General features: G+C 45.2%; 1 protein-coding gene across 4 annotated transcripts in view; it reads left to right on the top strand.

The window, feature by feature from the left end:
- The window catches only part of CFAP44 (cilia and flagella associated protein 44), a 96,135-nt gene extending 84,116 nt beyond the window's left edge, over window positions 1-12,019 (top strand). For 2 of the 4 annotated variants that reach the window (XM_053305871.1, XM_053305873.1), the window contains 6 exons: window positions 3,512-3,642; window positions 4,974-5,090; window positions 5,516-5,717; window positions 6,284-6,444; window positions 9,699-9,833; window positions 11,179-12,019. In XM_053305871.1, the coding sequence (XP_053161846.1) occupies window positions 3,512-3,642; window positions 4,974-5,090; window positions 5,516-5,717; window positions 6,284-6,444; window positions 9,699-9,833; window positions 11,179-11,364 (932 nt within the window). In that variant the 3' untranslated portion in view covers window positions 11,365-12,019. Of the gene's footprint in view, window positions 1-3,511; window positions 3,643-4,973; window positions 5,091-5,515; window positions 5,718-6,261; window positions 6,445-9,698; window positions 9,834-11,178 lie in introns of those variants that run through there. The other 2 variants (XM_053305872.1, XR_008318834.1) reach the window with 2 other exon arrangements.
- The last annotated feature ends 2,290 nt before the right edge of the window (window positions 12,020-14,309 follow it).

Consider the following 14,309-nt stretch of genomic DNA (forward strand, 5'->3'; position numbering starts at 1 on the left):
CTCTGTTTTCTGTCTTTCAACCAGTTAGCAATCCACACATGTACTTGTCCCTTTATTCCATGACAGCCAAGTTTCCTCAGGAGTCTTTGATGAGGAACTTTGTCCAAAGCTTTTTGGAAGTCCAGGTAGACTATGTCAACTGGATCACCTTTATCCACATACTTGTTGACACTCTCAAAGAAGTCCAAAAGGACTAAGAGAGTTGCACTCACTTTGTTAATTCCTAATTGGAGATATCTATCAGGCCAACCAAGGCAGTCTCCACCCCATAGCCTGCCCAAAAACCAGTTTGAAATGGGTCTAGATAATCAATTGCATCCAAGACTGTCTGGAGCTAGGAGGCCACCAATTACCTTGCCCATCCATTGAAGGTTGGAGACAGGTCTATAGTTGCTTAACTCTGAAGGGTCCATTGCAGGCTTCTTTAGAACAGAGATTCTCAACTTTTGGTCTCCATCTGTTATTGGACTTCCGTTCCCATAATCCCCAGCTCTAGTGGCCTTTAATTGGGGATTATGGGAGTTGAAGTCCAATAACATCTGGGGACCCAACATTGAGAATCCCTGCTTTAGAAGATGTCTAATGATTGCCTCCTTATGACAGGAAGGCACCCTGCCCTCCCTCAGAGAAGCATTTATAATCTCTACCAGGCCTTCTACAACAGCCCCCCTGCTAGATAGTATAAGCCATGTTGGACAAGTCTCAAGAGAACAGGTAGTAGGCTGCACTGCTCCACATGTGGATAAGCAGCTTATCTGTATCATCAGGAGTCACAAACTGAAACTGATCCAGCATAACTACATAAGAGGAATTGCTTGACACTTCCACATTAGACTTTGCAATAATTGTGAAGTCTGAGTCTAAGTTGGCCCAAATACAAGATATTTTATCCATTTAAAACATCACAAGAGGTAACTGACGTTTCCAAATTCTGATTCAAGGGAAGAGGGGCATGTACTTGCCCAATCACAACCCTAAACCACCACTCCACTCTTTGTGAGCTTGCGGATACAGGACAGGCAGAAAAGAATTGCTTCTTTGCTGCACTTATTGCATGAGCATAGGTCTTCAAATGTGCTCTATGCTGGATTCTAGTTGAGTCTTTCTCCACTTGCGCTCCAGTTGTCTATCTGCTGCTTCACTCCTGTAGTTCTTCCATATACCAAGGGGGCAGTTTTGAATTGGGTCAGACAGGATGCTTAGAAGCAATCATGTCTACTCCCCTGGCGAGTTTGCTGTTCCAGTTCTTCACCAGGGCATCAAGAGAATCACCAGCAGAGCCAACACTAAATCCTTCCAAGGCTTTTTGGAATCCTATTGGAGCCAATAACCTTCTCGGGTGGACCATTCTAATAGGCCCCTCACCCCTGCAGAGATGGGACCTGATTGTGAGTCCAACCTTAACCAGATGGTGGTCTGTCCATGACAATGGGGAAATCACAGGTCCCCCCCCCACCCCGGAATACCACCCTGATTAGAGTAAAAGACCAGGTCAAGCATGTGAACAGCAACATGTGTTGGTCCTAATACTGCTTGGAATAGGCCCATAGTTGTCATGGCCGCTATGAACTCCTGAGTCGCCCTGGACAAATTGGTCTCAAAGTGAACGTTGAAGTCCCCCGCCACCATAAGCCTGGGAGACGTCGACACCAAGCCTGAGATCAAGTCTATCAGCTCAGTTAGGGACTCTGTTGAGCAGCGGGGTGATCGGTACACCAACAAAAGTTCCAATCTATCCCTGATTCCAAAACTTAAGCACACACATTCAGTATGGTCAGACACTTCAACAGCAATCCTGGTATATCAATCAATCAATCAATCAATCAATCAATCAATCAATCAATCAAATAAATAAATAAATAAATAAATAAATAAATAAATGAGATGTTCTTCTTATAGACCACAGCCACTGTCAGTACACCAACAAAAGTCCCAGTCTATCCCTGGTCCCCAAACTTAAGTACACATATTCAATAAGGTCAGACACTTCGATAGTGATCCTGGTAAGGGAGATGTTTTTCTTATAGACCACAGCCATGCTGCCTTCCCACCTGCTTCCTCTCACCTGCTCCTCAACAGAGTACCCTGGAGGAAGAAGCTGGGCCAGACTGTGGCACTAGCCGACCCCAATCAAGTCTCTTTGATACATACCAGGTTGGCCCCTTCATCCAGATTCCAATCATGGATTATTTCTGATTTATTTTGGACCAACCTGGCATTAAGAGGATCAAGGTGAGGCTCTGTGGGTAGTTGGCACTGCTCTCCGAGGTCAAATAGCTGGCAGGACAGTTGGAATGGGAAACAACTACTAGATTTCTGATTTCCCTTCCCCTGTAATGCCCTGCTGACCTGCCAATGTTACTTCTTCTGTTCCCCACCACCACTGGACTAGCTATCCCACAGTAAATGGACACCCCCACCCCATCTCCCTATCTGTAGACAAGCCTAGACACATGGTAGACTAACTTCATCCCAGACTGAACAATAAAAGCTTTCTCAACAACAGCTTCAGCTTCTTATACAACCATTAGATCATACTCTGCTCCAGCCCTCAGTCCCACGCACCAAGGCCTAGCACCCAGGGTCATCCCCCTGGCTTTGGTGCACCCTCCTTCCTTTTAAGCTCTAGAAATCCAGTCTCTCTTCTCATGAGAGACTCTGAGACAGGACTGATGTAATGAATGTCCACAGGTATAGATTATCAGGCAATCAGAAAAGGAAGGCCAAAATGCTAATGGAGGCAGCAGAACAAAAGCTGAGTAGAGTCGATCTTCCAGCTGTCTTGGCCAGGCAAGAGGCTGCAATAAATCTCCTAGTCCAGGCCAGGGAGAGGAGCTAGCAGAATCCAAGCCTCTTACCTTACCCCCTCTGGTCTTCTCTATGGGCTTATGTATTTCGCCAAATGTTTTGGGAGAAGTACTATAAAACCAAAAGCATGAGGATGATTTCTGCTAATTATGGAGATTTGCAAAATATTGTCTTAGGTGGGAGAAGGGAGAAGAGAGAGAGAGAAAGAGAAAATGACCTTCCCTTCCTCTCTTCCTTCTTTTGCTTTCTTAGCTTGCTCATTGTGGGATTCCAAGTAAATCTATCTGTTATTGGTAGTCCTAGCATTTGGCTGAATGTTGAGGACTTTATTTTCAAAGCTCAGATCTTTGACTACTTATTAGTTGGTGTTCAGATGTATAGTAGAGCAAAATCTGTCTGAAATCAGAACCTCACTGATATGTATGGGCTGTTTGACTATGGTGTAGTCCAAACATGCTTGAAATCTGAACTTTGCCCCCCCTCTCTTCCCTCTTCAACATCCCCCTGTCCCATCACTTCCTCCCACATATTTATTCCCACGCAAGACATTCTAAGTTTTTTTTAACTAAAGTAACATTTTTATTACATCCTTTGGAATCTTACGGCTCTCTAATTCATAGGTTGCTCTCCTAAAATTACTAAAGACCAAACCAAGCCAAAATCCTAGCAGTTGCTTAATCTGAACTTTTCCTTATCTCCTCAGATTGTGATGAGACACTCTTTGAAAACACACTGCAGCTCCGAGAAAAACGGCTGGACATTGAGGAAGCCCTAGCTGAGGAGAAGAAAACCATTGAAAATGTGAAGAAAGAATATGAAACGTTGGCCAAGAAGGTACAGTGACTTCTCCATCCCTAGCCCTAACCCAACAGCAATATTGTCTCTTCTTGCCTGGCATGTTTTGCTGCACCTTTTAATTTAATTTAACCGTGTGTGTGTGTGTGTGTGTAGGAGGCAGGGGAATAGATGGGTATATATAGTGCCATCCATGTACATGTGCATATGCTTTACAAAGCACAAGGTAAAATCCGATGGGTTATGTGAGGACCAGTTTTTCGTTTTTATAATTCTCAATTTTTAGCTTTAAAAATAACTTTTAATTTGAAACTTAATACTGATTGTGGTTTTAGCCTGACTTTTAACTTGTTTTCTTTAATTTGGTTAATTTTATTACTTTTATTTTACACTGTATATATTTTAGTGTTGTGAGCTCCCCCCACCCCGAGCAATAGTGTACTGGAGGGGCGGAGTATAAATATTTTAAATAAAATGAATAATACATTAAATAAGACATCCACTGTTCCTAGGTAGGACAATGCCTATTTGAAAACAAAACTGTTTGTGTAGAAGCAGGAAATTGGGGCTTTAAGGGACTCATTCTGGAGTGCTACTGTTGCCACCTGACATTGGGGAAGGAATGCCATTTGACTGTGTATCATGTGTGGCAGCGGGTGGGGTGGGGGAACATGGCTGTGAGCCATGTGTGGAAGGTGCTTTTCATGGGGATAAAATACTCAAAAAAATATGTCTTCTTGTTATGGCACAGCCTGAATCCTAAGCACTTATTTACACATAGATCTTAAGACTGGGCTACAGGTGAAGAACTGATTCACAGAATTATTTTCTGTTAAATGTTTTGTAAAATATCTAGCATTGATATCATTAAGCACTTTCACAATATTTTTTTTGGCCTATCAGCAAGATCCTTCATGAGCCCGAAGAAGTGTGCATTGGCCTGGTCTCCACTGCAGTTCAGCCTTTGGGGAAAGAACCTTACAGTTGGATCTCCATCATGACCATATCACACCTCATACCCACATTTGGTACACAACTACCAAGAAGCTTTTCAGCAGTATATTAAAACAACAATGGACTGAACTTTGGACTGTAATTGGATCTTGATGGGGAATTTGTCAAGTGACTGAACTGAACTTCAATGTGGGTTGATTCAGCCCAGGTATCTACACCTTAAAAAGGTGATGAGATGAGAATCAACCCTTCATGAAATTGATTTGAGAGTATTCTAGATCGGAACATTCTAGTCTGAATCTTTCTATATTGTCTCAAACACCCTGTAACTCATCAGTCACATCACCACGGCTTAGTGCTGATTTAGCTCCACATGCTAAAATCTTGCTGACTGAACATGGCTTTATTTTTAACAGGTAAAAGTAGTAGCAGCCAGCCTAGATGCTGCAGACTGGGAACTGGAGGCCTATCAACGGGAGAAGCAGCAGAGACTGAATGAGCTGCATGTAGTTGTCCCTCTGAAACTTCACCAGGTGATGAGCCAGTCGGGGTTACTGTTTCTGACTTAGGTGTTACCATGAGATCCCAAATAATGAATTGCGGGAGGCTTTGGGAGATATTTGCATGATCTTTCCTCTCAGGCATACAGTTCATGGCTTGCATTTCTTCCCAATCATTAGTGTTGCTAAGATACCTGGAGGTGGTTAATGTTAATTCCACTCTTCTGCCTTCATGCTGATCTGATAAGGATATTTGAAATAGAATTGTCTGTTGCTACAGGGTCACCACAGAGTGGAAGATGTTGGGGCAGCTCATGTGCAAAGCATGCCATGTAGACATTGGTTGAATATCTAAGGGGCAGTGATACCAAGCAGTGCAGCAGCACAGTTTGCTCTAGGCGGCGTTTACTTTTATTGCCCAACATGCACATTTATATAGCTGTGGTTATTTCTGGCAGGTGGAATACATATCGAATGGAGAAATACCTCCTGACCTCTCACAGGCATTGGTGTTTACCAACCAGTCTTTGGTGCAATTGCAGAACAGGATTGTGATCCTGCAGCAGGAAAAACTGGAACAGAGGCAACTCTATAAGCAGGCCCGGGAACAGCATAAGCAGCTCATCCGAGACAGGAGGGAGATGATGATCAAGATTGAACGTGAGTTGCTCTTATGCTGCTTTCCTAGTTTCTTCTCTGCTGCAAAATGCGGCAGTACAGATCCTGCCCACACTCTTGTGCATCTCTGAATCCTTCATCCGCAAGAGGACAGCACTGCTCCTACTCTGTTGTGCGATTGTGTGTTTCATTATTCCCAGTGGAAGCAGTGCGTGGTTGTGAAGTGGTTGGTAGGAGCAATACTGCTTTCTTGTGCAGTGGCATCAGTGGGAGATTTAGAGTTGTGCACACCAGTGCAGGCAGGATCTGTACTCTTTTTCACTGCGGACTATGTCAGCCAATGTGTTTACAGAGTGAATAACCTTGTGCATGCATATGGCAGGGGGCCCTCAGCAAACTGTTGCTCATAGACCCCCTCCAATCTGTGTGGATTCTAAAAGATTCAGTCTGCCACTAGCACCTCATGATTCTGGGCACAGAGGTGGTCTCAAGGACCAGCAGTTGTCCCCCAATGGTTCTGATTGCTGCTGGCCCTGTTTATTAATATATGAAAAATAGAGATAATAGAATCCGCAAATGTCTCCAGTACAAAGCTTTCATCTGGTTAGGACTGGACGAGAAATGCAACCAGCTGATGATGATGAAATTTGGCCGGATTGTGAACTTGGAAGCCCTGCAGACTCTTTCTGTTAACACCAACCTGGAAGAACTCAGGATGAAAATGATGGGAAAAGAACAAACTTGTGCTGTGGAACTCAAAATGTGGGAGGTAAGGCTTGATCCAAAGTTGTGATGCAGCCAGGTGGACAGCTGACCTCCAAGATTATCATGTGGGCTGGATGAGGGATGCAGAAAGAGGAGTTTCCTCTATGAGAATTGTCTTGAGCTTGCGAAAATTTCCGAGCCTGCTTTGGACATGCCAGTGAGGTCACTGGGCTTCCCTTTCTTGGGAGGCACCGCTGTAAGATAAGGAGGTGAAGCATTTATGCTATGAGAGCTGCTGGGCTAATATCCCTGAAGCAAATATTTGTTGTTTTTGAAAGTGCAAATCTGGCAAAAATAATAGTACTACTAAATGATCCTTTGCCTAATGTCAGAATCTCCACGGTGATCTAGTAAGATGCTTAAATACCTTTCATAACGTCCTAAAGGGTGTGCAGGGGGTTGGTGGGTCCGTGGCAGGGCAAAGTAGTGCTGGCACAGAGATGCAGGGCCCTGGTGAGATGAAGTGGCGGAGGCATGGAGATTCCTGCCTGGAGTCTCCCTGTCTGCTCCCACTTCTGCCGTCCCCAGAACGTGGCTCCCACTGCAGGAGCTGTGTTCCAGCGCAGCTGGGCTCTGTTACAGCGTGCTCTGGGTGGGCTGCAGTGTGTGTTGTAGAGGCCCAGCTGGGTTGGAAGTGCAGCTGCTGTCTTGGGAGCTGCACTCTGGGGCCAGTGGGGGTGGAGACAGGGAGAATCCAGGCTGGAAGCTCCATGCACTACCACAGGTGTGGGTCCAGGGATGATGTGGGGCTCGGGCGGTGGCCCCAATTCCCCCCCCAAAGGATGGCACTGAAGCTCTATGAATGTTCCTGCAAGCTTTCCTTCCTTCCTTCCTTCCTCTCTTGACAATTTCACTCGTGCATTGACCCAGGAGAGCAAAAATGTGTAGGGAATTATTCTTGGTGCCTCTTCTAAAACCACGGAACACTCCTTAATTGAAGCCTCACCAGATCATCTGTCACAAGCACTGCAGGAGTTCTTAAATTTGGTCAGTCTTTCAATAACTCTGAGTGTCCTGGGGAGGATTTGCTTGCAGGCCTCATATTTGGGTTCAGTGCCCTTTCCTTGGGGTCAGTCATTCAGTCAGTCATGCATCTTTATTTGGTCAGTTCCTTGGGGAAGACTGTCCTAATTTACTTAGGAACTTCTGTGCAGAGTTTAGGACAGAGCTGCCCTCCCTATACCAAATTTATTTATTTATTTGATTTTATTTCTATACTGCCCTTCCAAAAATGGCTCAGAGAGGTTTACACAGAGAAATAACAAACAAATAAGATGGCTCCCTGTCCCCAAAGGGCTCACAATCTAAAAAGAAACATCAGATAGACACCAGGAACAGTCACTGGAGGTACTGTGCTGGGGGTGGATAGGGCCAGTTACTCTCCCCCTGCTAAATAAAGAGAATCGCCACATTAAAAGGTGCCTCTTTGCCAAGTTAGCAGGGGTCCCTGCTAACGTAATCTGGAAACAACCTGGAATTAACTAGGCTGATTTCCATCTGTCTTCTGACTATCAGAAATTTAATCTGGACCCTGGATTAGGCCCTTAAGCCCCGGTGCAAAGCTTCTGACTGAATGGAAACCATATTACAGCATTCACACCACAAATGGAGCCCTCCCCACCCTTACTGTGTCCAGAGACAGGGTGGTGTTTGTGGCTGCCAGCAGGGCTTAACTCATGATGGTGAAGGCTGTAGCAGGGTCTTTTGAACTGGGCAATGCTACATGTGTGAATCATTCAGGGAATTCAAGAAATCATCTCCCATGATTCTGTGCTTCTCTGGATGTGGTGTGCATGCATTGCAGAGTCTAGACATCAGGCCCTTTATTTATTGACCCAACCAAAAGATTTAGCATCATATCTTAAAAGTGTGCTGCTTTTTATGCACAACATTAGCCTAACTTGATCATATCTTGCTAAGAATCATAGCTGTAGTTGTCTGCTTGGATGAGTCAGTGGCTGACATCCTGACTAACAAAGCGCTTGTACTTCGAAGGGCTGCGGGGGGCACGTGACAGGAGCCCTCGCTCAACAACCCCATCCCTCTGTGGAGCAGAACTGCAAAAGAGCCTTTCGACTCCAGCATATTCCCAGCATTCCAGAAGGGCTCTGCAAGAGCAGAAACACGATGCTGAGGCGCAGGGGGAAACAGGGAGTTGTGCGAAGTTTTCCATCATGCCCCTGCAGCCCCTAGAGGTATAAGGACTTCATTAGTCAGGATGTCAGCCAGTGCCTTTTGGTTAAAAGAACTGATCCCCATTGGAAGTCTGGGTTCTGTTTGTGTGTGTGTTTGACTGTTGAGCTGAGATTGAAGAGATCCTTAGACTATATTCCGTTTTTCACCTGGGTTCCCTGACTCTTTGTCCTCCACTTCTCCTGTAAGCCCCTGCAAACTGAAACATTCCAATTATAATATACCCCATGTATTGTACACAGTGCTAACTTTTAGAATAAAATGGAGGAAAATCATTGTTTCCATTTGTTAAACACACCATCAAACTTAGACTTATTTCTTTCCCCCTTTCTTTGACCCCAAGTTGCCTGGAGAAGGGGAGCCAGTGCTAGTTAGTACAAATTATGTAACTTGCCTTGGCAGGAAGCAGAAAACAGTTTTCTTGCTGGCAAGTTTATTTATTTATTACATTTCTATCCCGCCGTTCCTCTGAGGAGCCCAGAGCAGTGTATATGTTTATGTTTGTCCTCACAATAACCCTATGAGTTAGGTTAGGCTGAGAGATATGCAGCTGGCCCAGAGTCACCCAGTGTTTGTGACTGAATGGGGATTTGAACTTGGGTCTCCCTGGTCCTAGTCCAACCACTGCACCACACTGGTTAGAGTGTTGGAGTTAGGAACTGCTTGCACTTATATTCTATAGGACATAGTACATCGTGATGGACAGGTAGGCAGATCACAGAATGGAATGATTGTCTAATCATTCAGAGCTGATTTGAACCCCAGGGGCGTAGCTATAATTGAGCAAAAGGGTTCAAAGAACACGGGCCCCCTCTCCGCTAGCTACGCCCCTGTTGAGCCCTATGGTTCAGGGGGAGAGAGGGCAGGAGTGTGTGGCTGAGGGGCAAAGAAAGAAGTGAATCTGTGACGCAGGTATTATTTGTAAAGATGTCCCCTTTCCCCCTCTAAAATGTACATGTATTATACATCAAGATCTGAGGCAGTTATTAAAGGAAAAAAGAGTATTATAACTGGAAAATTGAAGTATTCTGTTTACATACTCCAGCAAGTCTCTCTTCATTCCAGGATAAAATCTTTAAGATGCGTCAACAGCTGATGTTCATCACAAAAGAAAATACTAGTAGGCTGAAACAAATGAATTCATTCTGTGCAGAGAATATGAGACTTGAAACTAAATTGGATGCGCTGCAAAGTAACCTGGTATGTGCCACCTATTATTTCTTTGTGACTCACAAGCCTATAGGCAGTTTGGGGTTGTTTTTTTGCTTCTTCTGAGACTCCTTTTGGAAGCTGTAACAGTGGGCTAACCTCACTAGTTAGTCTACTTAGATGAGTGTTTCTGAAGTACCAGCTGCACTTTATTTCCTTGGCTTATGCCCCGTATTGAATATAAACCTCAATGTTGGCAAGTGTAAAGTGGCACATTGGGACAAAAAACCCCAACTTCAAGTATATGCTGATGGGATCTGAGCTGTCAGTGACTGACCAGGAGAGGGATCTTGGGGTTGTGGTGGACAGCTAGTTGAAAGTGTTGACTCAATGTGTGGCAGCTGTGAAAAAGGCCAATTCCATGCTAGGGATCATTAGGAAGGGGATTGAACTGCTAATATTATAATGCCCTTATATGGGCATTGGTGCTATGGTCTGCAACTATGGTGCGGCCACACCTGGAGTACTGCGTACAATTCTGGTCACCACATCTAAAAAGGACATTGTAGAACTGGAAAAGGTGCAGAAGAGGGCGACCAAGATAATCAGGGGCCTAGAGCACCTTTCTTACGAGGCAAGGCTACAACACCAGGGGCTATTTAGTTTAGAAAAAAAGACTACGGGGAGATATGATAGAGGTCTATAAAATCATGCAGGGTATGGAGAAATTTGATAGAGAGAAATTTTTCTCCCTCTCACATAATGCTATTACCAGGGGTCATCCCATAAAATTCATTGCCAAAAAATTAGAGCCAACAAACGGAAGTACTTTTTCACACAATGCATAATCAACTTGTGGAATTCTCTGCCACAAGATGTGGTGACAGCCAACAACCTGGATGGCTTTAAGAGGTTTTGATAACTTCATGGAGGAGAGGTCTATCATCGGCTACTAGTTGGAGGGCTATAGGCAAGATCCCTCTGAGTACCAGTTGCAGGGGAGTAACAGCAGGAGAGAGGGCATGCGCTCAACTCCTGCCTGTGGCTTCCAGCAACATCTGGTGGGCAACTGTGTGAAACAGGATGCTGGACTAGATGGGCCTTGGGCCTGATCCAGCAGGGCTGTTCTTATGTTCTTAAACCTGCATTTCAATCACTATAGTTAATCAAACGGACCTCCTTAGGACAAGGGTGCAGAGGGACCAAATGCTGTGAAATGTACATCAGAGAAAGCCATTTCCTTTAGGCCCAGAAATGAAAGGAGGTGATCTGCCTGAGTCATAAAATCAGTTTTAAGATCTGGAGAATGTTCTGTACTGAAAAAAATGGAAGCTAGTGTATTAATCCCATTGGTTCCTTTGCAATTAAGGGGAATCTCTGTTTTTTGTTTCTACAGGGAGCAGAATTCCAAGGGCCGCGCAAAGTAGACATTGAGGAGAGGGAGAAGCTGATTGCTTTGGTACAGCTACAGGCTCAAGAAGCTGAAGTCCTGAAAGAAGAAATCACTCTCTTAAGCAGAAAGGATGGCCGCATTTTCCCACCATCTCAATCTATATTCCAAGCAGATACGACGCTGGATTAAACCCCTATTGTGTAGTTCCCTTGTTCTAATTGTATATGTCAGTCAATCCCACTGGAGTTCTTGGGATTTTTGCTTCTGTATGCTTGCCCTGGACTTTGTTGCCCCCTTCTTTTTGTTCTTAGCAGCTCTGCACTTGTAATACCTGCAAGTAACGTCTTTAACAGTGCATGAAGATGCACTAGGAATGTGGTGACTTGTGAAACCTGCACCTGTTCAATTTCTGACTTTTATGCAGCTGTTGGAAGGCACAGAGCCACTATGAGGAAAATTTGGTGGCAATCTCATGTATCTCATATTCACTTTCTCCAACTGGGTTTGGACAGTTGATTAAGAGTCTCCAGAAATGATATAGTCATTAAGAGTGCTGAGTATGCTGAAACAGGCACAATGATAATGCAATGTGGATAGGCAGCCTGTTCTCCCAGATTGGCTATTTGTATCTTAACACAGATCCAAGTGTGTGCCCACATTCGAGTACTACAAAGTATTGGTGCAGTTTTCCCCCACGAGTATCTTTAGATTGGGCCAAGTATTTATAAATTAAGTTGCCTTCTCCTTAGTAATACCAAGGAACATGCAAATTCACGCAAGCCTTTCCATTCTATGTAAAGTACTGAACCTGGAATTGTGTTGTAGATAAATGTTTATAAGCAGACTATTTTGTTTGATCAGATTCTATGGTCAAAGTTCATTCACTCTGCAATTAAATGCAGTGTTGCTGCAGATGCTGGCTCCTTGAAATAGGTCAATAATCCAACACGTTCTTTGACAAGTCCCAATGACTGCTAATTTTCACAGCTAAAGAGCTGGTAACATCTTTTCAGATTTGCAAAGTAATCTTTCATACTTTGGTAAAACATATTGGTTTGATTTATATAAATCAACCCTTTTTTTGTCCTCAACTAATTTCAGCAGGTGGTCGATTATTATTATTATTATAACAAAGTTCTCTTTCTTGCATCACTTGAAATCAAATTTCTAAATGAAATGATTGTAGTAAGAAAGATAATGGTGCTGGATGACTCATAGTTTGCATGTTTGGCTCCTTTCTATGGAAATTGCTGATGATCATATTAGCACTACTAAACCTAATTTCCACTAGGGATGTGTATGAATCGAGATTCGTGCATGGATTCAAAGCCGAACCAGTTTGTGGGACTGTCAAACGGATTCAAATGGTGGAAGGTGCCGCCAGATGGGGTGGCAAGAGGCATCTTTAAAAGTGAGGACACGGGTGTAGCAAGGCTGGAGTGGGCCCAGAGACAAGATTTTAAAATGCCCCCCCCCCGGTAGCTCCAGGTCTTAACACTCACATCAATTTCAGAGGATGAATACAACTGAAGGAAGCCTGGGTGGGTGTGCAGCTGGGGGAGTCAGTCATGTGACTTGCCTCTGTGGGGCCCAGGAGGCAGTGAACCCCTAGACAACTGTCTCCCCTTGCCCTATTATAGTCACGCCCCTGTGAGGACAGCAGGTGTCAGTGTCCTGTAGGGAGGACTCCGCTCCCAAGCAGGCAATCTGGCTCTGCAGGTCCCGACCCCACTGCTCAGCTGACGAGAGGCGTTCTTGAGCTCTCTGCTGCCCTAAAACAAACTCCGGAGCTTGCTGCCGAGAGGCTTGGAGAGGGAAGCTTGGGAAGGAGCGCGTTAAGTGACCAGCCAAATAGCTGCCAGGCGGTGCTCAGCAGAGTCTGCCTGCTCCATCAGGTGTTTGTCTGAGCGAGGAGGCTTCCCAAGCTCTAAATTTGCTCCCACCCACCACCAGCTCCCTCGAGTAACTTAGCATTGCGGTGTCCACCTGCTTCACGAAGCTGGCAGACCACGTGGGAACCTCTCCTGCCTTTCTCAAAAAAGACCCCAGCAGAGAGGAAATCCTGGTCTCTGGTGGCCATTCACAAGTGCTGGTGGCCTCCACGCTTCACCACCAATATTCCTGATTCAGCCCCAGAGAAAGGCAAAGCAGCCTCCTAGAAAACAACGGCTACTGAGAGCGCAGGATCGGGCCTACGGGGCAACAAAAACTGCGTCCACCAGAACCATGGTGACCAGGAACACTGCAGCTGGATCAGCCACACAACTGGTGAGCTCGGCCCTCTTATTCTTCAAACCCCCTCCTGTGGGACCCTCAGGGAGATCTAGCCTACCCCAGCCTGCTCAAACACTGCAACCCCTTGAGCAAATGCCTTCTGATATGCCACCTACCTTGCGCTCTTTGTTTGAGGAACTGTTAGCGCATTCTTTTGAGCACTATGATCAACTAATATCTAAAAAGTGAAAAAGGCATAGAAGTGAGCAATCACTGTCCTCAAGTGCTGCTTCTTCTGTTTCTGAGACCCCAGCCCCTGAGAAGGCAAAGAAAAAGCACAAACACACAAAAAAGGGGAGTCTAGGTCAAAACAGAGAGAAAAGAGTACCCATTCCTCTGAAAGCTCAGAATCTGGATCGAGATCCGTCGATATCCATAAGAATGGGTTCTGCGCCTGCGCAGGAGTCACGCGGTAGCCATGCCTGAGCTTGTCGAAGCGCCGAAGCCACGCCCCCACGCTGAGCGTTCTATATAAGGCGTGTCTTTGGCGCGAAGTCCCTCAGTTCTTTTCCGACCGCCTTTGCGTTTGGACCTCGGTCTGCCGCCTCAGTTGTCGGAAAGTTCCTCTCTATATTAAAAAAGAGTTCATCTTTTACTGTTTGATATTTGGTTTTGATGACGGACTGGAAAGCGACCTTTGTTTGGATTTCGACTCGGACTGGCTTCTCGGCACTTCCTGGTTCTTGACGCGGACTGACTGACGACGATCCTGGCTCTTCGACCTCGGAACGGACTCAACTACGAGCTTAAAAATGACTGAGGAGAAAAGATCTTTTAAATGGTGTGAAGGCTGCAGGGCGAAACTCCCCTCCAAAGACCTTCACGACCTTTGCTTATTATGCCTCGGTGAGGAACATAAT

This window comes from Hemicordylus capensis, chromosome 3 (assembly GCF_027244095.1).
Source record: "Hemicordylus capensis ecotype Gifberg chromosome 3, rHemCap1.1.pri, whole genome shotgun sequence".
Lineage (NCBI taxonomy): Eukaryota > Metazoa > Chordata > Lepidosauria > Squamata > Cordylidae > Hemicordylus > Hemicordylus capensis.